General features: G+C 37.7%; 1 protein-coding gene across 5 annotated transcripts; it reads left to right on the top strand.

The window, feature by feature from the left end:
- TANK (TRAF family member associated NFKB activator) lies at window positions 1-27,657 on the top strand. Of its 5 annotated transcripts, XM_075756828.1 has the most exons (12): window positions 1-144; window positions 838-971; window positions 4,813-4,959; window positions 8,200-8,308; window positions 9,162-9,274; window positions 11,361-11,492; window positions 15,804-15,983; window positions 17,211-17,287; window positions 19,434-19,552; window positions 21,172-21,752; window positions 22,710-22,790; window positions 26,117-26,249. In XM_075756828.1, the coding sequence occupies exons 3-11, from the start codon at window positions 4,861-4,863 to the stop codon at window positions 22,767-22,769; spliced, it is 1,470 nt and encodes a 489-aa protein (XP_075612943.1). In that variant the 5' UTR covers window positions 1-144; window positions 838-971; window positions 4,813-4,860; the 3' UTR covers window positions 22,770-22,790; window positions 26,117-26,249. The 5 variants fall into 5 exon arrangements, with proteins under 5 accessions (XP_075612943.1, XP_075612942.1, XP_075612944.1 ...); XM_075756827.1 differs by lacking the exon at window positions 22,710-22,790 and having other exon boundaries at window positions 26,117-27,657; XM_075756829.1 differs by lacking the exons at window positions 11,361-11,492; window positions 22,710-22,790 and having other exon boundaries at window positions 26,117-27,657.
- The last annotated feature ends 238 nt before the right edge of the window (window positions 27,658-27,895 follow it).

Genomic DNA, 27,895 nt, shown 5'->3' with positions numbered 1-27,895 from the left:
CCGGCGGAGCGGGCAACGGCACGGCACCCCGTCACAGGGCGGGGAGAGGCACAACAGGAAGTCAGTTCTGGTTCCTGGGTTAAGGTGCTCAGGCAAGAGCGAGCGCCCTGTGCCGGGAGCGGCCGTGGGCTCCGTGAGGCGCTCGTAAGTCTGAGTAGCTTTTAAAACCGCTCCTGTCCCTTCCGCGGGGAGCAGCGGCCGCCCGGCCCCAGGGGCCGGGGTGCGGGCCGTGGCGCCGGGCTCCCCGGCCGCCCCTTGCCCTCGGCCGCTCTGCACTTCCGCCCTCCGCTCCTCAGGACGCCGGTTCCCCCTTCGGCGCCGCTTTACCGGGCTGCGACAGCAGAGCAGGGGGCGTGTGGTTTGGGCGCAGAGGCGCTGTCGGTGTCTGGGGAAGGGCCGAGGCGGGTGCCACCGCCCCCCGCCGCTCGGGGTGGGGGGGGGGGGGGGGGGGGGGGGGGGGGGGGCGTGGGAGCGAGGGCGGCGGGCGGAGGAGCAGAAAGAGGTCTGTTATTCCAGGGACAGTAACAGCGGGGGGGGGGTGTGTGGGGGGGTGTACAACCCCAGCTCTCCAGTAATCGCTGTCTCTTTCCCTGAGCGCAGCGGGGCTGTCCGCGCTCCGGGTTGTAACGCTGGTGTGGCATGAGGGGCTCCTGCTGGGTTTCCCACTCTCGCTGCAGTCGGGCAAAGCAGGAATTTTGTCCGTTAGACACACACCACGCACCCCCCCCCCCCCCCCAAAAAAAAAAAGACACAACCTCACCAAAAACCACGACCAAAACAAACCCAAAACGAAAGTGCAGTGAGCGCTCAGCCTCTCACAAATTATTACCTCAACAGGTTTCCAGTTTCCAAGATGCTGGCAGTGTAACTTACAAAATATTTCCATTGAAGAAGCTGTTTTGAAAGCAGAAATATGTAGAGAAGTACTTGCTTCTGGATGGCATCTATGTTCTCATATGAAGCTATGAGAGGTAGGCATGTATATTATGAATGAATGTGTATATGCACATGATTAGCTAAAACCTTGTCTTTTCAGAATTGAAGGTCTTTTCTGAGGCACTGTGAAAACTCAAAATGTGCCTCTTCAGTGATCTGTGGAGCTGGGATTTCAGGATGTATGCAGCAGTATGGTGCTAATCTTTGTGTTGGGGTTTTTTTGGCATTTGACTCATAGAAAAATCATATTACTGCTTTTTTCCCCACATATATCAGCAAAATGTTTCTCATTTAAAGCAAGTATTTTAAGAGCATTTGCAGGTTTCATTGGGTTTGTTTACTTAAAAGTTTGTCTTACAACATTTGCTGTACTCAGTTGTTTTCCAGTGTTCAAGTCTTTACTCAAAGATTAAATTCTAGTTCTCATTGCCATAGCTCCAGCAAGACAACACTCAGGTACTCATATTTGCAGGACCCCCTCATCAGACAAACTCTAGAGCTAATCTCTTTCTCTAATTCTGTCTCTGTTAGAATGCACCATTTTGTATTGCTGCTTCTGTTCTGAGTACATATTGCTGTTAGTAATTGTGGAAGTCTTAAGGATCTAATGAATATCTAGAATGTCAGTTGCTAAAGGTCAGGGTTGTCCACTTTGGGCTGAATATGTGCCAGTTGCTGTATGGATACAGCATACCTAAGCCTGATTAAAATAGTGGGGATATTTGTTTTGGAGGTTGGTTGGGTTTTTTATTATTATTATTTTAGGGTTGTTGGGGTTGTTTTTTTCCTCCTAACTGGATGTAGGGAGAAGAGTAAATGACAAGGAACAGTTGGCAAATTCCCTGATAAATATTGATGCCTGTGGAGGAGAAGCAGAAAAAGGAGCCAGTTTTTCTAACTGCAAGGAGTTCTGGATATGAGATAGATAACATAAGAAGCAGTTATTTATTCCAGCAGCAGGCAATTCAGGGTGTGACTATAGAGTAGTTTAATCCAATCTAAATCTAGACTGCTGCAGTCCTGCCCACGACTAGTCTCATGTTCCCACTGCCTCCTTGTCTTGGTAGTAATGCTCCAGCAGCCTCGCAGTGAGCTAGCTCCAGTTTTAATTTTGGGGTTGTTTTTTCAGGGGGTTTGTTGTCTTTTTGAGGAAGCAGGGAGCTACTTTGGCATGCTCAACTGTGTAGCATAAAAATTTTAATACCATTAAAAGTGGCAAAAATACATGGCCAGAGATGGGGGAAGGCAGGAGTATCCTTCATGTGGCAGTGCAGACTTACATCACTGTTACATAACCATGACTTCAAGTTACACGTTTGAAGCCGATGTTGCCATTGAACACAGGAGTTCTGTCTGCCTTTTGCTCATGTTTTCTGCTCCTGTGCTGGCTTCCTTGCATTAGCATGCCATTTGAAGTGGTCTGCGGAGCTGATCTGCGTTAAAACTAACACAGTAAAAACACCTTTAGTGTTTAGTTTTGAGCAGGATTGGTTTACTGATATGGTTTGCCGTAAGGCTGCTTGTGCTAGAAGAAGGGGAAGGGTGAGGTGGAAGCAGAAATGAGTGTCTAGGGTATGGGGGAATAAAGGGCCAATTCTTCTACTTACAGTTCCATCTTAAAGTGTCACTAGTAATGACTTTTATTGCCCCTTTCTTGCTGCATGGAGTCTGGATTTTAGGGAGCTACCAGTAAATTAGCTACCGTTCTCCTTATTTTTCCCTACCAAGTAGAAAATCAGGAGCAGTGCTACAATTCTGCATGTTGGATCAATTACTTTTGGTACCAGCAGTCCAGGTAAGAGCAGAACTCTTTGTTAAAACTCCCAGTCTTGGTCAATCAGTGAGTAAAACGCTGGAAGTTAGGTATAAATTTTAAATACTGTTTTTCAAAATGAGATTTGAATTTGTATGAATGAAATTAATGCCTTTGTTTTCTATGAACTGTGAGTCATATGGAGCTGAACCCCATTCCCTCTATTGGAAGCTGAACATAGTCTTAAATCCCATTGCACTCATTTTTTTAAGTTACCTTTTATATGTACAGGACATTGCCATTTACTAGGTAAATTGTTACAAGTGTCTCTGGAGAATTCCAGAAAAGTACAAAATCAACATTGGTGCAAACTCTGGAAGTTTTTAAAGAGTGTGAGAGCACACTTTCAATCACTTTCAGCCATAACAATACCCTTCTGCAGTTTAGTACCCGCCCTGCAGTCAGCTGTAATATCTGATTTTCTGCATTGAACTACATAAAACAGTCCTTCATTTGAAACTGAAAAAAGCCTACCCATTTATTTAAAGATTTGCCCCAGGAATTAGAATGAATATTCCAGTTAGTGGAGGGATACTCTTTGGGGAGGAAGGGGGTGGATGAAGTAGCCTGTGTCACTAACAGTGCTTTGAGAGTGTGCGTGGACCTGAAATGATAAACTACTGAACTGGTGTTGAGGAAAAAAGGGGGGGGTAACAAACACATCTTTCATATGAAACAATGTAAGCATTTTACACAAAAATTATAAACTTGGATTTCAGTAATACTTGTTATATCAAAGGATCCCTAAACGATTCCAAGCTGTTAAAGAATTCACTTTGCCACTGTTAAAGTACAGCAGTGCCGGAGTTGAGGTACAGTTGCTTTTGCAATACACACACATCATTAAAATAAAGTTTGCAGGACAAAAAGGTGCGACATCCATACAGTAGTCTGTAGCACCTTCTAGGAAATTCAAAACACATTTCTGTATTCAGGCTCTATGATATGGAAAATACTCAAGAGCAAGAAAACATGATCAAAAGCTTCAAGCTGCAATCCTTAGAATTTTGACCAGGGTCCAAGACAAGTTATCCTCATACTCTTCTTAGATGGCTTATCCTCTTCTGACTGCAACACTTTGCTTCATAGTATCTGTGGTTTATGCATAATCACAGAAGATAGTGGTTGCCCATACTGTGTGCTGTGAGGTAACCATGCTTTAACTATCAGGAGAGATGTGAATTACTGATTTTTTTTTTTTTTTTCTTCTTATAGCTGGTACTTTGGGATTGGGGTTTTCTTGAGACTTTATTAACCTGTCTTCTACTGTACTTACATTATGATAAATTGTGATCTTAACATTCATGTCATATATTACTATAGAAGCAAAGGACCTGTGTTTGCAAAGTTCACTCTGTTTTGAAACTGAAGTCTGTGACATTTTAATAGAGTTGTAGTCTTACGTGTCAAGGCTTATGAGGTATAGTTTCAGGAATTGTTACTGAAATAGTTTACAAAGTGTAAAAAGTTGATAGTGTGGTGTGAAAAGGTGAGTCTTGCTAATTCTTACTGGTTGGTATTACTGATTTTTAGGTAACAGATGTTTTAATTCACCTCATAACGTTGCTTGTGTTGCCATTTTCAAATATGTCATAGAATAGGATAGGTCCATGTGACCTAATGTTATTGAGCTTTTGTCTTTTTATTGCTGAATGCCAAAAGCTGAGTTTGGTTTGGTTTTTAATGCTATTTGTTATTTCACAATTGAGAAAACATTAAACTGTTGGAACTGTCGTAAAATCAGGTAACTGGTGATCTGTACCAATTTTAAGTCTTAGTCCTCAAACACTGTAACTACACGTAAATTTACACATCCTGTACATCCAGAATTTGATTCAGAGTTAACCTGCTTTTATTTGGCTTTTGTTTAAACCTACCTGTAGGCATAAGATTAAATGTTGAGGTGAGCAGAGCTATAATTCAAAGTATTATGTGACTTAATGCTCAAACATACTGCACATATTACTTGAATTTGATATTCATACAAGTCATGTTATATATGTTTTTAATTACATACTCCTGTTTCTTAGCATTCTCTCTTTTTCCTTCTGATTACTTTTCAGGTCTGTTAACTTGACCATCTTTTCAGTGATGAAACAACGTTGGGAATTATGGACAAAAACATTGGGGAGCAGCTTAACAAAGCTTATGAAGCCTATCGACAAGCATGCATGGATAGGGACCATGCTGTGAAAGAACTACAGCAAAAAGTATGTGTTGGGTTCTGAATTGCATCTTTAAAGCCATCCTTCCCATGGAGGACTGTGGTGCATGTACATTTCAGTTTCGCTTTAGCTGTGCGCACTTTAGTGTATCTGTTGAAGTTGGAAATTGCTGTTATGAAACCAGGTTAGTACACTGCAGCATAACTCATTAGGCTGTGAACATAGTAGGTGGGTTTCAGATTTTTGACCTTTAATTTTTTTGTAGTTTTAAAGGCGAGGAAAGTGTTGTCTGTTTCGGAGGATTAATGAAGTCTTTTAATGTAAACAGCAAAAATGTATATAAAATTTACCTAGCTTTAATGAAGTACTTTTTGAAATTTAATTTGCTTTATTAAAAATTATGTTTTAAATTACTAATGTAAATAGCTTAAATTAAATAATTTTTCTGTTAGTAGGAAGATACACTATATGAATTGCTAGTTTACTTGATGTAAAGGTCAAAGACTTAACAGCTTGCACAGTGCTTAATATATTAGGACAACAAAGTTTGTGTGTTGAAACATTTACAGCAAACAACCTGAAAATTATTAGAATTAGTATTGTGGGTTTTTTTAAAAAGAATAATCTGTACAATTATTCTTTGATTATGAACAGAAAGATTCTGGAGGCATTCCGACCAGGAAGGAGCACCTTTGAATTTTTACTTAGTCTGTTGTAGAATACATTCCTTCAGACAAAACTCTTCTAGGACTTCTCGTCATGTATGCCAGCATATTGCAAAGCTAGCAGTTTGGGGCTTTGTCATACTAATTTTATCGTGCATATTCCGCCCAGCAATGGAACCTCCGTTACAGGAAGACTTGAATGTTTTTGATGCTACAGGACTTTCTGATACTTCCATAGAACTGGTAGGCTGGGACTTTGTTCAGGGGAAGGTGAACCATGCTCGGTGTCAAGTTATGGAAGCAGTAGTAGAACTCAGAGGAGGGAAAGGTCTACCAGAGAATATTCTGATATCTGGGCACAATCTTGCCATCCCTTTGCATGGCAAAATAAACTAGCCGAGGCACTGCAGAACAGGCATCAAGTCAGTCATGTGTGCAATCATCCACTGTGCAGTCTATCTCCATTCATAATCTGTTGCAGCAGTGCTGGTGCAAGTCTGTAGTGTTTTCTGTTCTTAACAAGCCAAGCACAAGTAGTGTGTCAATACATTTTGCACTGAAATTGCAACTAACTTAACAAAAGGCAACATATTTTAGAATGATTGGGTATCTTTTAAATTCTGTCTTTTATGATGAACAATTAATTATTTGAAGGAAAACCAGTCACATTAATACTCCTGGGTCATCAACAGTACACGAAAGAAACTTCTGCCTAAGAAACAAGACGTCAAGTACAAGGTCAGATAGCCCTTATAAAGTCTATGGAAGAAAACCAGAGAAGTGTGTGAGGTCATCAGCATTAAGGAAGCTAAATGCTTGCAAGATTTGTCTCTGCATTTTCTCTGGTTCAGAAATTAAAAATTAAAGTCTTTCATAAAGGATTACTACCAGTTCAAATCTTTGTCCTAATCAAACTCAGTAGTTGGATTTCATGACTTCAAAAGAGAACAAAAGTATTTTTTCAAGAAGAGTTGACACAATAATTAGTTGAGAGGGTTTTTTGTTTGTGTTGTTTTTCAGGGTTTTTAAGCAAACTCCTGGTTTTTGAATGACCTTTGTACAGTGCTTTACTCTAGTAACTTCCTCTGTTCATTGTGTGGCCTTCACACATTGTTGGATTGTCCACCATTCTGTTGTTAACAGTTTACTACTTAAGTTACCGATAGGCCACTTGTTTTGCCAGTCTCTAGAGCTGGGAGCCATGTCAAGCACACAGAAGCCAGAGTCATCTCGGCCAGATGGTGTTTGATACAGATGGATGGTTGGTTGTCATGCAGATCTTCTAGTTGGTAACTTGTTGCTGCCATCTGACTCAAGGAATAATTTGTGCACACTGGCTGTCAAAAGCATCTTCTCTTCTGTCTGTTTTAGCTGTCATGTCTGTGCTCTGTACAGAAGTGTTGACAAGACATTGCTGTTGTACATTTTCAATTTGGTTCTCAGTGATTTTTCTGCTTCATGAGGTCTCTTAGAGCTGCTGGAGTGTACTGCTCTTTGATCACTTTTTTGTTGTTGTTGTTGTTTTTTTTTTTAATAAACTCTCATAGTACAGCTACTACCTGGTCTTTTAAAATAAATTTTGCTTGTAGATTTTTTCCTGCTTGCTCTACAGACGAACACATTGGGCAGTAAGGGGGTGTGGAATTTAACTGTCATTGACGTTTGAGAATTAGATAGCAGTATGGATAAACTATGAATAGACGTGAAAACACTGCCTAGTCTTGTTCCAGGTCATGACATGTTCAGTAATAGACATATTCTTAATTTCAGAAAAATTTAGTGCATTCCTATAAGTTTCCTTGCTGGGACTTAACAAGTTTTCTTGCTTGTTTTTAGCACTACTGTAACTGCAACATTAGGCATGTGCTAATGAAAGAATAGTTTTTGAATATCAGCATCTTCCTGCCACCTGACCATTTGTTCAATTAACTGGCTGTCTAACAATATTTATACACTTTGGTGAAATGTGAGTAGTCTTACTAGGCTCTGTATAGCCTGTTTATAGCATGAGATGGAGCACGGCTAGATGAAAAATGGGGCTGTTTCCTTGCCTCCACCCTCACCCCATTTTCTAGGTTAGAAAAACAAGTCTGCTACACTCAAAGGAACAGACAAAACTCTGTTCACAGGCAATTAAAGTTATTGAAGAAATATCTGTTGTATCTGAATAAGCAATGTTGTTGTTTTCCATTTAAAAGCTATATTTTTGAAAGCCTGTATTTATATCATTTATTTGTTAGAAAACATAGGGGAAGAAAACTGCATCTTTCTATGGATAAACTAACTGACCAGCATTCTGAAGAATACTAAAATTCTAATTTTAAACCTGATCTGTTCTATTGCTGTGAATGAAGAATCCTATACTTAAAAGTTATTCTGTTCTTTACAACTGCCACAGTTGAAACAGTTACTGAAAATCAGGATTTATTTCCTATAATACCTTTTCTAATCAGGGCAGTCTCAAAAAAATGGACTTGCCAAAGGTGACTGTAGTTGGGTTTTCACACAGAGGTCCACAACTACAATTATCTTTAAAAATCAGAGCTGCTTTTTATATGCCAAATAGGACACCCCTAGTCAAAACAGAATAAGATTAATGCTAATTAAATTATATTTGCAGACAGAAAGCTACATGCAGCAAATACGTGAACAGCAGGAAAAGATAGAGCTTCAAAACAGCATTATTGCAAAACTGAAATCGCAGTTAGCTGCTCTGAATGCTAATAGAGGTATGTACTCCAGTTTGCACATTTTTTTCTTTTTATGCCGTGTTGCATTGATGAATAGTTCTGACTTTGTTGCTTCAGTTTTTACAATACACATCTCTCAAAGCAGTATCATACTTTTCTGTGAACGTGAGAGTTAACACGAATGTGCAGTTTCAAAATCTATTTATAAAATGCAACACTTCTGAGGTCTCTCTTTATCCTCTTCAAGAAATGGTGAGATTTTCTTTAGATGTAGAACCTGCTAACACTGAAGCCAATAAAAGTTATGAAAATATGGGTTCAAATCATTCACTAGAATTAAAACCAAAATTGTTACATATTAATTTTACAATTATCTGTTAATAAGTTTAACTCAGGTTGTTTGTTCTAGATGTGAGTGCTATTGTTACATGTCTTTTATATTAGGTGAGTCTTATGATGCTAATCTTATTGGATAACCAAAGCTTTATAAGCAGGTAATTCTCTTTCAAATCAAATAGTCATTGATGGATAATTTTCCACTGTTTTTTGACTGTATTACACAAATAAGAGAAAAGAGTCAAAGTAACCATGTGTTAATCTGCCATGCTCATTAAATATTTATTCACACTAGCCTAACACTCCTGGTTTTCATAAATACTAGCAAAGTGGTTCGCTTTTATTTTTAAGAGTACATGTATATTTTTTTTATTGCTGGTTTAGTCTTGCATTATCTCTAAGCACAGAATTGGGCTTCTCTTGCTTGTTTAATATGAAGGCTTGCTCAAAGAAAATAAAGAAGTTAATATAAGCCTGGCTTCTTTTAATTTTGATTGTACTTAGAAGGTGGCTGGGGAAAAATTGCAGTGACAATCAGCTGCTTGTTTTTTTTAAGGTAATGTACATCCCTACATTCTGATGCATGAAGATATTGAAACCTCCAACTTATGTTTCAGCCAGCTCTCTGAAAAACTGAACGTAGCAAAGCGAAGAGAAAAAGTCTTAAAGGTATGGTCGCCTGCAGTATGTCTAACATAAGATCACATTTGTGCTGTGATTATACTATAAGAACCTAAAGAGATAAGTGAGACTCTTACTGGTGCCTTTGAACTGCACTTCTTATACAAGACCCTCACCTGAAGTGCATGAGTGTTGTGCTGCTGCGGTCTACCTAGGTGAACTAAGCATCTGTCTTGGATCCTTCCCAGTGCAATCACTGGCCATCAAGCTCCCTAGAATAGTTTTGATCACAAAGTAGGAATTTGCTTATTTATTTCTTAACCTGCCAAAAACAGTGGTCAGGAAGGCACTTTCTCTTTCTCTCACAAGAGCTTTTCACATTACAACCAGTCTGTGTATTTTTGCAAGAAATGGAGAATCTCTACTCAAAAAGCAGAGTGGAAAGTGAACTATCCATTGCTCTGGAGACACTGATGATTTGTTTGAATTTTTTCAAATAGCCAGTTTTAATATGATATCTCTTCTGCCCCTCTTCACTGAAGTAACACTGAGATTTTCTCTACAGCCTGTTGAGAGTAACAGGAATAAGAGTAAAGCAATAGTGCAGAACAGATGGGAAATGCCTTGAATGGATTTTGCATTGAGCAAAGACGGTGACAGAGATGTACAAAGTTGCATTGTTCTTATCCTAAGTCATTCTACTGTATTTTTGAGAACTGTCTTGTAACATAAAAACTCTTATTTTTTAATATGAATCTCCATAGCAGGGACCATGTAAGGGTCATAAAAAGACCTTTATATGAAATCAGGCATTGGATTTAAAAAGAATTAATTTCAGGATTTGTTTCCTAAACCTGAGCTATGAACTAATTAATTATGCTAAATTCACAGAAATGCATTTTTAAAATCAGAAATACTAATATCAGAATAATTTCATTGAATTACTGATGCTTGCTTAATTGTCTTGAAGGAATCTCATTTGAGACTAAGCTTTTGCCAACAGTTTAAACGTACTGGTACCAAACTTTTATATACACTGCTTTTTTATTTAAAAAAAGTCTTTATATAATTTTCTACACTAGAATCTGTAATCACAAGATGTCATTTCTTTCCTGATCTTTGCATTTATTTGGAGTACAACACAGCTGAAGGGTTAATTCTTTGATGGAACATCTTTGCATGTTTTTGCATTTCTGTTATGGTTGCACATGGAGACCTGATCAAGTCTAATATTTTATAGTCTTATTTCTGAATGCTTGCTGAATGACAGTAGTTTTAAGTAACATGGTCATATAATGAGTAGTAGAAAGAAAGTTGTTTTATCTGCTCTTCTCATGGGGAGACACTGAGAAATTATGTGATCTATACAGATTACAGGCAACGCATGAGACACTGAAATCATTATTTCAGGGGCTATTTTCTTAATGGAGTGTAAGTTATTTGGCTTTATCTGCATTTTTTTGTGTGGTCAATTATTGCAGTTACCTCTCAGCAATAGGTAGCTCATCTGGATTTTGCTTCATCTGTGCCATGAACAGAAATACTTCTAATGTAACTCCATGCAGAATGAACTACAGTCTGTCTGCGTTTAAACCCAGGCGCAGTGCTATACAAATAAGGTCTTTTCAGAGGGGATCAGTAGAGACCTAAACCCATGCAAAGTTGGGTTGACCCAGCCTACTCTATGGTCCTGTTGTTGGGAATGTGGTAGCTCTTTTACTCGAAGCATTGAGGGCATGGAGATTGAGGAAAACATGTTTGACTGGAAGAAAGCTGGCTTCTGCAGAGGCACATCAATATCTTTGCACCATCCTTCCGATATAAGGAGGACTCTAATATTTGGTGTTGTGCGTAGTAAGCTTCCACTAACCTGGCAAGAGTGATACAAAGGTGTCCAGACAGCACAGCAGAGGTACACATGCTTCTGTGAGCTCTGGCTGTGTCTTGGGCTGACTATGAGTGGAGATACATAGCAGTCTCTGTACACAAGTCCTCATTTTATTGAATAAACTCAGGGGAGGAGAAGCATATAACCCCAACTTCCTGTTGAAGATAATGGAAAATTAATTCTATTGTGATAAATGCTTTCTAGGCTTTTATGGCAGCTGCCAATTTTTGCATTTTTTAAATGTAGGCAAAGGAGCTGATTCTTCACAGGATAGGTAGTCAACCAGTGGGACTTCCTGCTTCAAGGGAAAATTGGACAGCTTCGTGGAAGAGAAATCTCTTGAGAGTTAATAAATACATAGAAACTCTTACTAAGAAGGTCTGTGAATTTATTAAAGGATGTGTCATGAATGCCTCCTGTTTTCTTGTACTATTCCCTAGACATCATATTTTGACATCTGTTAGACCAAAAATCCATCATCCTGACACTGACCCAGTATAGTTGTGTTGTATCTAATTCAATAAAGTATTGGCTTTTTCAGCTATTGAAATTTGGAAACACAAATATTCTATTTGAAAGCCTATATTTTTCTAATAATATTCAATCTGCATTCTGCTCTAAACCAAATAAATTATGTCTACAGCCATTGTCCTCTACTGCATTAACTGCTTTATTCTACTTCTAGACCAAAAATTCCAGACTTGCAAAATGTGCAGTTCCAGATAATAAATTATGATTATGGTCTTTAAGTTAAAATGTTGCTGTTTCTTCCTGTCTGTCTTGAAACTCCCATCAATACCTGTGAAACTGGTTTTTCCTAAGTCAAATGGGATTTCCCTGTGGACTATATACTGTCCTCCAGTAAAGTTAATAGAAGTCCTGGATTGATTGTAATAGGTGCATGGTTAGAGCTTAAATTTCAGAGGTTTAACATGAGGGAGGGGTTAGCTTTTCTGTGTTTTCTAGTAGATGGCCATATTTGTGTATTTTACCTGCTGTTGTCAAATTCTGTTGCCAGTGTATCATAAAATGTTGTGAGTGCTGCAGCAGTCTTCTAGAGTTGCGTGTTCTGGTCAATACCAGCTTCTCTAGTATCGCTTTGTTTCCTATCTTTGACACAAAGAAAGCTGTACTGCATGATTTCATGCTAACTGACAATTTTACGCATTTAGCTGTTCTTTGCTGCTGGTATGATGTATGCAGTAGGATTAGTTAGGCCCTGCTACCTGATATAAGAAATTCTGGTATCAATAGCCTTTTTTCTTATTGCTTCATCTGTTTAAGCTATCTCAACTGTAACTTTTAACTCTTTATTATTGGGTAAATATTCCCTGAAACCATTATAGTAGTTCATCGCTTGAATAGTATTTTTCCTTGAAACCACCTGACAGTTTGTTTATTCTAGGAAGCCACTGAAACAGGCCATTATAGCACACTTCAGGGAAAAATATAAGGACCTGCCTTTGCAGCAGTACAGTCTGGGGACTGACTGGCTGTACAGCAGGTCTGCTGGAAAGGAGCTGGGGTCTTGTTAGACAGCAAGCTGAACAAGAGCCAGCAGTGTGTCTTGGCAGAAAAGAAGGGCAACAGCTTCCTGAGCTGTATTAACAGGGGCACAGCTAACACTCGCTTCCCTGAGTTTATCTCCCTCTATTCAGCATTCATTGGACTGTATCTAAAATACTACATCCAATTTGGGGACTTTCAGTACAGGAAAGACATTGATAAACTAGAGTAAGTTCAGCAGAGGCCCCACTGAAATTGGGGGCTTGAGTGCATACCCCCGTGAGAAGAAGCTGCAGAAACTGGACTTCTCCAGCCCAGAGAAGAGATGGCTTCAGGGGAAGCTAATAGCTTTTTCAATACTTGCTTTGAGGTTATCAGGCAGATGGAGCCAGGCTTTTAATGGTGACGCATGGCAAGAGAATGAGACGCAATGGGCAGTTTAAACCTGAAAGGTTCAGACTGGACATAGGGGAAAACTTTTCACCATGAGGACAGCCAGGCATTGGAAAAGGTTGCCCGGAGAGGTTGTGCAGTCTCCATCCTTGGGGTATTCAAGACCAAACTGAGTAATCTGATCAGACATTGTAACTGACCCTGCTTTGATTAGGAGCTAGAGAACCCCTGAAGTCCCTTCCAATTTGAATTATCCTCTGATCCTATAAAGCCTCTCAAAAGAAAAGTTATTGATCTGTTCATAATACAGATGTAACCTCTTTGCTGGCTGCTAATACCAGGTCCGTTGTGTGGCCAAGTACTTAACTGAGCCAGTATGATCTGTGTGACATACTTACTTGTCATGGCATTAGCTTTATAAAGTTCAGCCAGTTTATAAATGTTACCTCGTTGTTGCAAACACCCAAACTCAGTCAGTATTAGAAACTGTAAGATCATCAAGCTGTGAAGGGCTGTACTATTGAAAGATTCCAAAAGGATTCTTTTGCTGGGTTGTTGGGGTTTTTTGGTTGATTGTTTGGTTTTCCCATCTGCTTCCCTGGATTCTTATCTACTATGATGTGTACAGATTCCACAGTAGAAGAGTATAGAAAGTGTTTCATGGTCTCTCCTAGGACTATACATATATTCCCCACACCACCTGCCAGAAGTGCAAAGCATGGAGGAAGGATTAGCATTAAGGAAGTCAGCAACACCTAAAGCAGAAATACCTTGTCAATTTAAAAGTTGAAAGAATGGGATAGAAACATCCCATCTTTAGACAATGTTTTGGATGCACTGAGCAGAAGAGGCTTAATCTGGATCCCTGAGATACCACCCAAGCCCAGAGTTGCATTGAAGCTCTTACCATAGATTTATTATTCAAAGTCACAATTGAAACGAAAGAAAAACAACAGTGTCTTCAAAGCTGGTTTTCTGTGTTTTTTTATCCAGCTAGTGTAACTTTTTGAGGCTAAACTGTTATGTCAGCTGCATATACACACATCCATGCTTAACCACCGGGTGTCTCTGTAGACCTGCTCTGGACCCATTCCTACATGGCTGTCATTTTCTACTACAGTAGCACCTACCTACCTAATCTCTAAATGTACAACCTCACCCTATTTAGGTCCCATTTGTAAATAAAACAAATGTTCTTGAAAAAGCACTTCTTTCTTTCTTTCCTCTTCACGTTGCCCCACCTGTCTACAGATGATCTCATTGCATTTCACATACATTACATCTTGCAGAATTAACCCTTTGGGCTTACTTCTCTTGCAGAGACAGACATGAGGCTTCAGGCCACTTTTTCTGACACTTGATACAGTTCAAGATCAGTGTTTCTATAGATTTCATAAACTGACAACTATAAAGTTTTTATAGTCAAAGTTTTTAACCATAGGTTGTTTCTTGAAAATTATCCAAGGACTATCTTTGTGCATATTAAAGAAAATGTTCATTATAGTCTTCTTCATTCTGCCAAAAAGCCCACATACATAAAAATTCTATTAATTACTAGATGGATAGTTAAAGTGGGGCCAGCTACTGCTTTTTATTTCACAGATCTTTATAGCATTGCAATATTTGCAGTGTAATCCCAGTTATACATACAAACTGGGGGACAAGAGGCTGGCAAGCAGCCTCACAGAAAGTGATCTGGGGGGCTGGGTTGACAGCAAGTTGAATGCGAGCCAACAGCATGCCCTGGCAGCTAAAACCGCCAACCGTGTCCTGAGGTGCATCAAGCACAGCACAGCTAGCCAGCTGAGGGAGGTGATTGTCCCACTCTACACTGCACTGGTGCGGCCCCACCTCAAGTACTGTGTGCAGCTTTGGATGCCTCAGTAGAAGGACATCAAACTATTAGAGTGTGTCCAGAGGAGGGTGACCAAGATGGTGAAAGGCTTTGAGGGCAAGAATTATGAGCAGCAGCTGAAGTCACTTGGTCTGTTCGGCTTAGAGAAGAGAAGGCTGAGGTGTGACCTCATTGCAGTCTACACCTTCCTCAAGGGGGGCAGCAGAGTGGGAGGTGCTGATCTCCTCTCTCTGGTGACCAGTGATAGGACATGAGGAAATTGAATGAAGCTGCGTCAGGGGAAGTTCAGATTGGACATTAGGAAAAGGTTCTTCATGGAGAGGGTGGTTGGTCACTGGAACAGGCTCCCCAGGGAAGTGGTCACAGCACCAAGCCCTTCAGAGTTCAGGGAGCATCTGGACAATGCTCTTAGTCATATGGTTTAGTTTTAGGTAGTCCTGCAAGGAGCAGGGAGTTGGACTTGATGATCCTTATGGGTCCCTTTCAACTTTAGATATTCTGTGATCCTATGATTCTGTGATTCTACTCTTGGGTTTGCTACATTAAGGTAGCTGCAGAATATCACCTTCTTCAGATTTATTTAAGATTGATTGAAATTAATGAAATATTATTTTTATATATATTATTTTAAAATGTTCATGTAAATGATACAGTAAGTGAACCAAGAGAGTGTCTTTATTTTTTATGAACACTAATATGACTTTCATAAATTCAAAACATACAGTTGTTTTGAGTAACCATCTATGATGAGTTACATCTATGTGTAGTGGTAGAAGGCCTTTACTAGGAGTTTAAAATTAATACTGTAATAAATAAGACTGACCGTAACTTACATTGCAAAAGCTTAATTTAGCTGATTCCAGACTGCTGAATAGTGATATTCCACAAGCCTCAATTCTATTAATTGTACTGGTGTTTCTAAAATTATTTTTTAGGAACAGTTAGAAAGTGAGAGCATGAAGGTGAAGCAACTTGAGGACAAAAACAATCAAAAGGAAAGAAAGTTTATATCTATTATTTCCAACAAAGACAACAAAATAAGAACTCTGGAAAGCAAATTGAAAGAATTAAATGAAGCACAGAAGGGTATGCAGATGCCAGCATACAAAAGGGAGGTAAGATAAGCAACCAAGTAGAGAGAAAATAAAAACCCAACCATTTGTAAATTATTACTTCTTTCAAACATGTTTATACTAATTATTCTAGGAAACTATTTCAGCATTACATAATTATTAGGAAATTGTTAAAGTATATAAAGCACATTGGGAACACCAGTTGGTTCGGTTTTGTGTTACTTATGTCGTTAAAATTTTAATATTTGTGAAAACTCCAGATTAGCATTTCTGTTTTATAATTTTCAGCTGGAACTTTTCACCAAGATTGACTTTATTTCGTCACTTCTGTGCCACCCTATTTTTGTTATAGAATAGCATCCAGAGTGCTATTCTGTCCTTGTGGGATAGCTAGATTGCAGTCATCGATGTGAATCTAACCATGTAAACCTATTTTAGCTAGCTAATTTAAAGTGAATGTAGGTAAGGGTAGGAGCACATAAGTTGTTGCTATTAGACTTCCCAAGCATTGCGTAACTTAAACAGCAAGCATTTGTTGCTAGGTATGAGGCAGCTCAAATGCGTCTAGAGGAGCTGCAGTTGCACTTCAGTGCAAGGTAAGACAAACCTGTAGGCTATGGGTCTGTGATTATAAACAGTCTATCATTGAAGTCAGCTGATTTGGCAGACATATGATCAAGTTCTGTGTCTGATTTGGAGCACGTATAAACCACCCAGGCCATCTGGTAATGTAGATCTAGTGAAACTGCAGCTTAATGACTGGTTATTATAAAAACTTTCCTTAATGCCTGGCAGATTTAAAACTATGTAATACTAGAGTGAACCACAAGGTGGTAGTCAAAGTTAATAACTTCTTAAAAACCTGCTAGAACTCTTGACATACTAGCTTGTGATATGTTCATTGAAAAATTCAGTGAATAAATTGATTTTTAAGAGCTAAAATAGCTGGATACTTCACTAACAAGCTTATACACAATACATGATCTTACCTTATACATGACTGAAACAGAATCACAGTCAAGCCATATTCTTAGAACCAGTTTCCTTTCAAGGTACTATGAGCAGAGGAATGCCACACTGAGTTGCTAAGTTAAACTAAAAATAGGAATTCATATAAACAGTAAAAAATTGGTTTTGTCATTTTGTGAATGTTTTGAGAGCTTCCAGAAGGGCTAGGTGAAGGATCCCGTGACATATTTATTCTTATCAGAGTGAAGATCAAAATTAATATGCTAACCTGTGATCAATATTTTTGTATTTTACTTCAAGGTGAAAAGTAAGAAAGTTGTTCCAGATAAGCCTGAATCATCTCTAGAGATCTCTGGTATTTCTCCTATGCCTGAAAGGTAAATAGTTTTGCAGCATTATTAAAATTGCTTTTAATTGTCTTTTCTGCTATTAAATAAGACTATCTATTTTCCACTTTTCTACACAGTACCTTAAAAAATGGATGGGGGACAGGGAGCAACAGAGGTCAAAGAGCTGGTGTGGGAAGGTAATAAAGCCAGCAACTATGTGGAATCATAGCTGGGGCTTTACAAGTATGTAGGGATAAGTTAGGAGGAATAAAAATAGCCACTTGGTTCAGCAGGAGGTTAAACTCTGTGGGAAACTGCAGTGGATGTTACTGCTGGGTTTTGGGTAAGCATTCACTCCCTTGCATTAACTCTCTTCAGAACAGGAATGTACAACCATAATGGATTAACTGATGGCAGCACAGCAGAGAAGCCTGCTGCGCTGCCAGGAGGAGGTCTGATAGTCAGCATGAAGAAATAATTCTTGGCCTGATCCATCCTAAATGAGAGAGTTTGAAACCAGGTTTATGTGTAAGCTGAAGCTATGACCGAGGGACTAAAAGCACTATATTTCCTAAGCAAGTATTCCCTCTTCTGCCAGTGTTTTGGGAAAAACATTGACCAAAGCTTTAGGTTTGCATTTTTCACGGGACAGACAATAATACTACTTTTAACAATTTTGCTGAGGTCAAGTAGAAGATTCTCTAGGGTGAGGCTAGCATGGTATTAGGGAAAAGTATCATAAATTCCTGCTGTCTTATCTCTTGCCTAGGCATCTGCTTTTGGCCACTCTCAGACATGGGCTAGGTGAACTACGTGGGTCTTTAGTCTGACTCACTACTGCTTTATGACAAGAAAGAGAGGAAATAAGACTGTGATGTGATAAAGACTTTTTTGTCTTTACTGGTTTATATCTAACAAATGAAAAACCTTTACCTGTCTTCTGTCTCCCTCCTCTCAAATAGCTCCCTTACTTTACTGTTTTCTTGGAAAGAGGTATGTGACTGGTAAGATTATTGGTAATCTTACACTAGTAAGATTATAGTATCACAAATGTCTAGCAAATTAAGATTAATTCATCTAGTCATATGTGTATTTTCAAGCTCCAATTAGAAACTTGTGTTAAGAGTCTTTTTTAATTTCTTATTTATCAAACCACCTAAAAAATGGTCAGGATGTAAGTGTTAACAGTAGCAACTTCAACTCCTTCTGTATTTTTTTTTCAAATGAGATACAAATAGACATTTGTGTCTTCAAAAAGAGAAGCACAGCAGAAGTAGGAACATAGCTCGTGACACTCCTGATTGCTATATGAATAAGCAATAAAAAGGAAAACAATTCACTAAAGAAAAATCCCCTTTTGAGCTCTTTTGATACAAAGATGCAAAAAAGAACACAAATCCAGTTTGTCACCAAGTTCATTTTTTCATCCGTGAAATTCATTTTATAAAATCCATGATACTGTGCTTAGAAATAGAAATTACTCAGTAAGTTCATCAAAATTTCACAATGGAATTTTATGGATGCATCACTAACTGAAGAACGTAGTGCCTTTGGGCAAATAAAACTCACACCAACACGAAGAACTGTTCTCACCATTCTCAGTGCAGATAACTAAATATCTGATGTCCATATGATACTCTGGAAAAAATATAATTTTAAAAATGCAAGTGATGTGGTATTGTATAAAGCAGGAGGAGTGAGTTCACGAACCCCTCTCCAAAATGTCAGGTAGAGAAAGAAGGAGCGGTAACAAATGCTTGTGTGTTTCTTCTCCTGCAAAGTCTGAAGCACACAGAAAACAATGGACAACAAATGTTCACAGCAGCAGCATCTTATTCTCCCGAGAATGAGATGGAAACAGTACCCTTGTGAAAGATAAGCTGTTCCACAAAATACCTGAGGGAACTCAAAGAAATGTAAAGGCTGGATTTTTGGGGGGGGCGTCTTTGCAGGGTCAGGCCCTAAGCTCAAATGTATGTGATAGGACTAAACAGCTCTTTGACAACATTTTCTTTTCCCTTTCTGCTTGCTTTTACTGAAGAGAACAAAAATATGTATACATATGTTGAGGAACAAAGTATCCAAGAAAAGTAGCTTACACTATTGTTTTTTTCTGGTTTGTGGGTGTGACTAGATGAAAGGTCACAACAAGCTGAATTGGTTGACTCTTTAATTTACCATTTTGATCTTCCAGGGAGAATCTGGAGACTATTTTCCAGGACATGAAAGAAGAGTGTCACCGAATATGTATGCTAGCCAGAGAACAAACAGACCAACTGAGTAAATTTAAGATAAAGCCAGAACCTGAAACTGGTAATATCATACTTAAGCTCTTATTGTGATTCAACTGTTTGAAAGCTTTGCTTTATATTTGAAAATACTGTAAATTACACATATATAGAAGTACTTCCACTGTTTACCATCTGCCTTTTTCAAGTCTGTTCACATGGTGCTCAGTATTTCACCAAGAAAACGCACCGCCAGTTTTGGCATTCTATGATGAATGCTCCAAATCACATGCTATAAAAGACAGTCATCACATCAATGGCTCTTGTAATTGTTTTGTCCCTTGGAGTGAGAGGCAGGCACTTACTACATGTGATATCCCATCATACTGTGTGAATGACAGCACTTGCTTGCTTTTAATTTAGCTGTCAGTTGAAAAGATGTCTGTTATGAATGTCTCTAGCCCCATATCTGTTAGAGGAAAACTGCTGGACTGAGGAGAGTCAGAGGACTTATTTTCTAGACTTCCTTGTGCAGACTTTTGAATACTGTTTTGTTATATGGGACAAGAGCTTAATCTTCCTGAAAACAAAAAAAGCCTTGATTTATGTTGCAACTGTAAGAGATCCTGAATGTCCAGTTCTGCTAATGCTTACATTTAATACAATATGAGCTACTATGGGTATTCCCTACTAACTTTTCTTAATAGTAGGATCAGACTCTTAAGTGATTTCAAAAAACACCTGCCAAACCTACATGGTTGAAGCAAAAGATGCTGAGTTTAGCACTTGCTTCTGATTTAGGTTATACCATTATTGAAGTTTTGTTACATGAAGTGCTAATGTTTAGCTTGTGGCTTCAAATTGCTATGTCTGAACTGTATTGTTATATTCTGATTATACACTACTAAACTATTATTTGGGGGTGGGAATTTTGGGGGATGAGTGCTTGGCTTATTTCAGAATGGAATGAGTTTGAGTGCCTAACTCAACTGTGCGAAAAGCTATACATGATACAGATTTAATCTGCTTGATTTCTGTTACTCCTGTGGCCCACATTGCTACAATATCTGAGTGATGTCAGAAGGCTGCTGTACAATAAATGTATACTGAAGTTATTCTCTCATCTGAGTAGGAGTAACCATGTATATTATTACCATTTTTGTTAATAAAGTGCCAAGAATGAAGGGGGGATTCTTAAAACAAAGGGAAAATATGGTCTCACTTCTGAATAGTTATTCAGTTTAAATATTTACCTAATTTGGAAACCAATGGGACTTTGGTACCTGAATACCTTCTAAAATCGTGCTCATGGCGCTTAGTGTGTTCTTGGCACCATGTGAAATGGTTTTGGTTCCAGCTTCTATTTCTGCCAGAACACTTCAGTAAATATATGCAAGTATGTGTTAAGAGTATGGGACAACATAATTTTCAATAAAATGAAAATGTTTATAGCCATAAATCAAAAAGAAATAGAGTTATTGGAACAGAATTATTTCATTTTATTTCTTTTCTGATAGTTTTTGTGTCAGAGCTGATGTTTGTGAAAGAGAACTACGCCTCAAACTGATTTCAAAGAGAAAAAATAAAGGTTAAAAAGCCAAAAAGGAAGATCAAAAACCTCTCAGGAAAAATACCCCAACACCACACCTTTAATAACTATACTTCAGTGGACTATTTAATGTTTTCTTCATTCTTTCTTCACAGAAATTCAGTTTTCCATGCCGATACAGTGTACTGATAAAACTGATGAACAAGCAGAAGAGCTTTTTAAGCCTCGGGTTATAAAGGATATAAATAGAGGTGCATCATGCATCACATCTATCACACCAAGAGGAGTGGGCCAAGATGAGGACAACAACTCTGTAGAATCACTTTCTAAATTTAATGTCAAGTTTCCACCTACAGACAATGACTCTGCTTTCTTGCAGAGCACTCAGGAAAAACCAACAGTTCCTTGTACTGGTATAGCTGAAAACATGCTTCAAGATCATAATTTTAACCTGGAGCACAGAGACCGTGCTGTTAACCCCAGTAAATTGGAACCTAACTCATTTGAAGCTCATGGAGTCGATCTTATGACCTCAGCTTTACAAAGCTTAACTCCTGTTGACAAAACAAACCCCCCAAATCATGCAAACATGCCCATAGAAAATATCCATGACAAAACATGTTTAAAAACAACAGACACTGGTTTCACGTTTGTACCTAAGCACACAAACCAGGGTGTACCTGAAGTAATGTTTTCTTCAGAAGTTGCGGGGACAACCGTCAGAGGTCCTCATCAGGTATCTTTCTATAAATACTGTATATTTCAAAAAATGGTAATGGTTTGGGCAATCACTTTGCAAAGATCTTTGAGACAGGATTAATATATTCTATGAAATATCTCATCAGTCTTTTTTTAAGACAATATCTCTTGTCAGTTCTTTCTGATACTGAAGTATGCGTGCAAGGCACTTTTCCAGTGAAAGGGCAGGAATTTAAGCAGATGTAAGCACTGCATATGCTTGCACAAATTTCAGTTCATTTAGATATTAATTGCCTCTATATCTATTTCAAAGCTGTCATTAATCGTAAGTTGCCCCCTAGATTGCTTTCTTTCTACCCTTGATCTCAGTTGAATAGGGCACATAATTGTTTTAATTGTTTTTAATGTACAGCAGAGAATTTGACAAATAGACTAATTAAAAAGCTGAACAGATAAGTACTTCACTGTAGAAAAATGATCTGCTTTTTATCTTGATCTGAGGTATAAACAGCACCCTATTCCTCCCCTCTAAGAGAACTTAAATTTTTTTCCTCATAGTTTAAGCAGTCAAGGAGGAAAGCTTTTTTTTTTTTTTTCCAAATGAAGGGAAGTTCACTAAAATACTTTATTTTAGGTTTATGTAGATACTTTGGCCTTGAATTTCAGTTATAGTTACTTGAAGTCAATGGGAGCTTCTGAAAGCAAGACCCAGTTGCTGTAATGCAAAAAATATATCAGCAGGTTCTGACAATCACATCTCTGAATACTTTGCTGCTTTTGTGTAACATCCTGTCTCAACTGAAATTGCTGGCAAAATTATTATGAACCTTTACAGACTGATTTTTGTATATTTCTGTGGCTTTTCTCACACCTTGTGAGAGAACAGCTTTTCAAAAATAAGCAGATAGTGATATTTAGGAATTCTGTGAGGGTGTCTTTGGCATATTTTTACTATTTACATTGATGTGGTTTTGTGTTCTTTGCTAATGACAAGGTACGTGCAGCAGAAGAGCTTTACCTCTCAATTTGGCCACTGCATGACATGCAAAACTAGCATTTGGAAAGTGTTTGAAAGGTTTGATGTTTTCTTCTCCTAAAATGTACCCAGTCTGGTTTAATTTTCTATTGCAAACCAGTTTGGGATAAAAAGTTTAAACATGGAAAGTTTGCTGTTCTTCATCATTGTATTTGAAACTATAAGCCTGACTTTTCAAAATGTATTTTAAATATCTATTTGTACTGTAGGAGATCTCAATTCTATACCAACTTACTAGTCACAGTTTTTATTGTGCTTTATTATTCATTGGATCCTCAGTTAAAGTTGTGACTGAGTTAAACAAATTAAACCATTTATTTTATCACTGGGAGAATTCCTGTGGAGCTGTGAAGCATTCACTCCATTGCTTGTTACTATCCTTTTTTTCTGTATTCCCTCTCCAGCTTGTTCTTTTACTAGTTAGTCTGTGTATTCATTTTTCAATAGATGGCACCCTGCATTGTATATTACAGCAAGTGAAACAGCTGGTATGTGATTATAAATTGGTAGGGCAGTATGCAGCTTAAAAAGTAGAGAAGAATTGCGGTTGAATAGCAATATGCCTTTGGTTTGATCATTGGAATTTCTGCAAAATAAGGAGATTAATTTGGAGCCATTTAAAATGTAAATTATCTACTTTGTGGAGAAAATGTAATAATGCTAACACTTGAGAAAAAGAAAGGCAATGGTGAATTGTTTCAGTATTTGTAAGTCGTATCGACAATAGCACTGTAGAATATACAGGACATGGATTAAAATGTTCTGTCTTATCCTGAAGATTGTTTGAAACAACCCAATATTATTTTAGTAACCATTAAATATACATCTGTGTATATCAATATATTTAAACATCCTTTATTCAGCTGCCTTCAAAAGAGGTTTTTAAGTATTTTTCCCAGTGAATTGGACTCAGCTTTAGAGTTTTTTCTGACTCTTAACCGTGCTAGAGATTTGATTCACAGATAACATACATATGTAGATTAAAACACTAATGTTTTTTAAAAGTTACTTGCATACATGCCCTTTTGACTGTATTAACCTTAGCAAAATTTATGCATAAACTTGTTCTCAGTATTTTTACCACCTTTCTAAGGGGTAGCTACACTGCTTACAGCTTCCATCATCCCTGCCACTGGTGAAGCTCCAATAGGGAGGAATTATATACCTGATTTTTTTTTTTCCTAGTGTAGATAAAACTTTCAAGTATTTACTACATATGTTAACTTATAAAATGGAAAACCCCATAAATGCAATAGATTTGGCAACAGTAAGTTCTTGGAACTGCTCTCAGTTGCTGTAATAAATTTAGCTCTTTCCTTCTATGTGGATACTAAATGTGAAAACTCAGTACTGTTTTCTTAGGATGTAACTTTTTAAAAAAAAACTATGTGACTGAAAAGAGCAGCAGATTAAAATAAACATGGATATTAGTGGACCTAGGATTTTACAGACTACATTTAAGTGAGACTTGCATATAGATGCATGTGTTTATCGGTATTCACAGTTTGAGGGGGTTGTTTCCACAAAAAATATTTCAAAGAATGTTCGTTATTTTAAAAGCAAATCAATAGCTTATTGATCTCAATCTAAATATTCATGTTTTTGAAATGGCACATCTGCTTAAATATATCCCAATTCTGAAAAGCATATTAAGCACATGCTTAACACTCAAAGAAAGAAATGTTAAGTGCCTGCTTCAGTGGGTTGCTGGATGAGTACCTCCCCTTGTTGTGCTTCCAGGATTAGAATTCTATGTCCTTTGTGTGGTTTTTACAATACTATTTTATCTTTCTTTTTAAATGGTGCTTTACGTCATAAGATATTAGAAACAAGTGATTCTAAACACATTTCTGTAAGGATGTTTAAGTGTGTCAGTGTCTAGATAGATTTAATATGCAATTTACACCAGCAACATACAATAAGTAGACTCTTTGAGCTGAAAAAAGTGGTGTGATTGCACTTAATTACTAATTAGTCAATTTAATTATATGGATTGCTGACCATAATGAAAGACAGTAAATCTGCTATTGCTATTTGATAAGCTAAACACTGTTTAAGTGGGGAATGGACAGGAAATTGACTCCGAGAAGTTTAGCTGGTTTAAAAACAAGAATTAACCACTATGAAAGCTAGGTTAGTTGTACAGTGGGTTACCATGGGAGGAACAAAAAATAGATTCTAACTATTTGCCATGATGAAATCTGAATAAGAGATGAAAATTAATGATAGCAAGACGTTTAAAACTTCTAAAGAAACTACTTTCTAAAGTATTCTTGCTTGCCTTTCCATGTGTGAGCGAAGCAAGAGAGAAGAAAACGGAGCCAAAAAAACTGTAGGGTGCTCTCCTCTTCTAGGTTCCATCCCCACACAGAGCTCATACCAGCTTGCTGCCATTCTGTCTACTTTGCAGTCACAGCAATATGCATTCACTTTTCAATTTACTCAAAACCTTATCGTCCAGGTCATATAACACAAACATATGTATTTTATCTTGTGTTGCTAATACTAAGGTAATACAACTTAATTTTTAACTTTACTTTGAAAACTGATAGAAGATGTTTTGATTGCAAGTTGACATGATGCTAAATAATTAGTGTACACTCTGACTTAAAGTGTGTATCAGGCTGAAGTCCCTTGAACTCCAATGTCAGGTAAACGGACTTGCTGGCTTTAAACTAACTAGCTCAGGGACCAAGAGCAGTACAGCTGCTGAACCAAATTTAGCATAGTTTACAGAATTGCCTGAACGCATGGATAGCTATTCAAATGGTCCCGTTGAGTTTGATCCTGTCATGGCATAAGGAATCCCGAACCAGATTATTGGAGACACATTTACACTAAAAGGCAGTCGGAGCAAATAAGTAATTTAAGCAATATGACATTGCTCTAGTCATTTTGTAAGTAAACTGAAAACTAGTTATGTGTCAATAAGAATAGAAATAAAATATGATTCATACGAACTCTGTACGAGAAACACTTTATTCTAAGGTAAAAATGTGTTTTCTCATTTCTGTTAAATGGCTATTATGTACTATGACTTCTACAGTAAAATACTGAAATGCAAAGTTACAGAAAAGCTTTAATATTTATCAGACTGATATTACAGTCTTTTGCTCATAGCAGTATCTATCATTAATAGATAGCAAGGCATTCTACCTGTTTGCAAGGATAGTATGTTTATAGAACTTTTAAAAAAAACGAAGTCCTATCTTGCTTTTCTTAAATGCGAACTCTAGTTAATGTCTCTGGCCAGGCAGGTGTAAAGGACACCTAGTTTAAAGAGGCAGGTATTTTTTAATATAAATCACAGCATAATGTAAACTACATTGTAAACCACAGCAATAATCATTTTCTGTTTCTTTTAGCTCATTTGGCAGCCTCGAGACAATGAGTTGCTGGCACAAGCTTATACAGCCTCTGAACTGAATCAGTGTGGAATATGTGAATTCTGTCAAGAAGTTTTCCCACCATCTATAACATCTAAGGAAGATTTTCTTCGGCATCTGAATTCCCACTTTAAAGTACAGTCTTAATGTATGAGAATTCAATGGATCACTGTTTTTGCATACATTTGTGGGGTTTTTATTCAATAGATATGCTAAGAATTTAAGAATTAAGACTTTTTGTAACAAGAACTCATGACTGAAATTATGTGTCAGATAAGCACATTTTAATTGTCCTTTGACGAGGCAAAATGAAACTGTAAGTCACTAGTACTGTAATTGCATTATTGCTTGTTATGCTTCAATATTACCTTTGAGAGTGATGTTAAACAGCTTTTTTTTTTTTTTTCCAATTAATCATTGCCTGAATAGGCCCAAAGTCATGATTATATTTATGAGTGTAGACTTGCAGGATTAATGCTTTAATCTGGCTGGGGAAATTGGAGTAATGCTAGGATTTTTTTTTCTCAATATCCAGTGATGTGATTATGTTCACCTTGAAGTAAACAGGAAGAGAAGCAGGGTCTCATTTTTCACTTCTGTTATAAAATTCCCAGATTTAATTTACAATAGTGAACATCTTAATTCAAATTCTAGTAAAATCATCACAGTAACTGAATGCCAGGTGTGCCAAAATTAGGATAGGCTTGCTCACTGGTAACATAAATGAATGGTTGACTTTCCTAGATGAATTGTTTACTAGAGAGAATAAGCAAACACACCACATAAATGACCCTTTTGCCAAAATGTAACAGTAGCAATTTTATGGATATCTGTTACATGTTATGAAAAATAACTATTTTGTGCATGTACCTTTCTAGCATTAATAATTAATAAAAATACTTTCATGGAACAAGGTTATATTAGTATGAAGGATAGAGTAAGAAAAGGTCAAACTTTCCCTAAAACTAAGAATACCAAAGATTATTTACCTTTTCGTCTGGTCTGCTATGAAGGATTACTCAAGTCTGTTACAGCTTAGAAAGGAAAGGGGAAAACCTAATTACCCAAATCTCAGTGACTTCATTTTTAACCTGAATATGCTTAGTGGCTTTCTCAATGGCATTTAAATTTGTGTTTAGTTGAAACATTGCATTCTGATAAACTTTGCACATTTTCTGGATTTATTGGGATCAAATTAAAAAGTGAGGGTTTTTTACGAAGTAATTTAAATTAAATGATAAAGGGTGACTTGCAGCTTTTTGCATCTGAACCGAATATAGGTTTTAGTCCTGATATTTGATAATTAGCATTAATGTTTTCATAGCAGCAAAGCACAACAGTTTCTCTTTTTAAAGATTTGTTCGCAGGTGACCAATTTCTGGAAGAATTAACACCTGCTTAATTTTTAGAAATTTATTTTTCTGCAATTATTTTCTCTATTTTAAACATCTCATGTTTGTGACTGGCTGTCAACAGAGTGTACTGTAATAAACAGCAGTGTACAGTGCATGTATGCTACATGACCTGGAGAAAAAGTTTGTTACTATTACCAGCTCTAAACCCCGCCGGTACCCAGCGCTGAGAAGGAGACGTTCATCCCTGGACTCGCCGTACGGCGTGTGAAGTACCTCCCCGGGGAGCACGGCTGGGGGTGGTTCCTGGGAGAGGCAGAAGTTCCAGGATTGGGAGGAAGGAAGGGGATTCGCTTATCTCCAGCCAGCCCGATGCAAAACCGACTTGTCCTCTCAACCGTGAAAT

The sequence above is a fragment of the Balearica regulorum genome, chromosome 6, assembly GCF_011004875.1.
Source record: "Balearica regulorum gibbericeps isolate bBalReg1 chromosome 6, bBalReg1.pri, whole genome shotgun sequence".
NCBI lineage: Eukaryota > Metazoa > Chordata > Aves > Gruiformes > Gruidae > Balearica > Balearica regulorum.
Note: the sequence above shows the minus strand (reverse complement) of the source record. Positions and strands in the feature narration are given on the sequence as shown.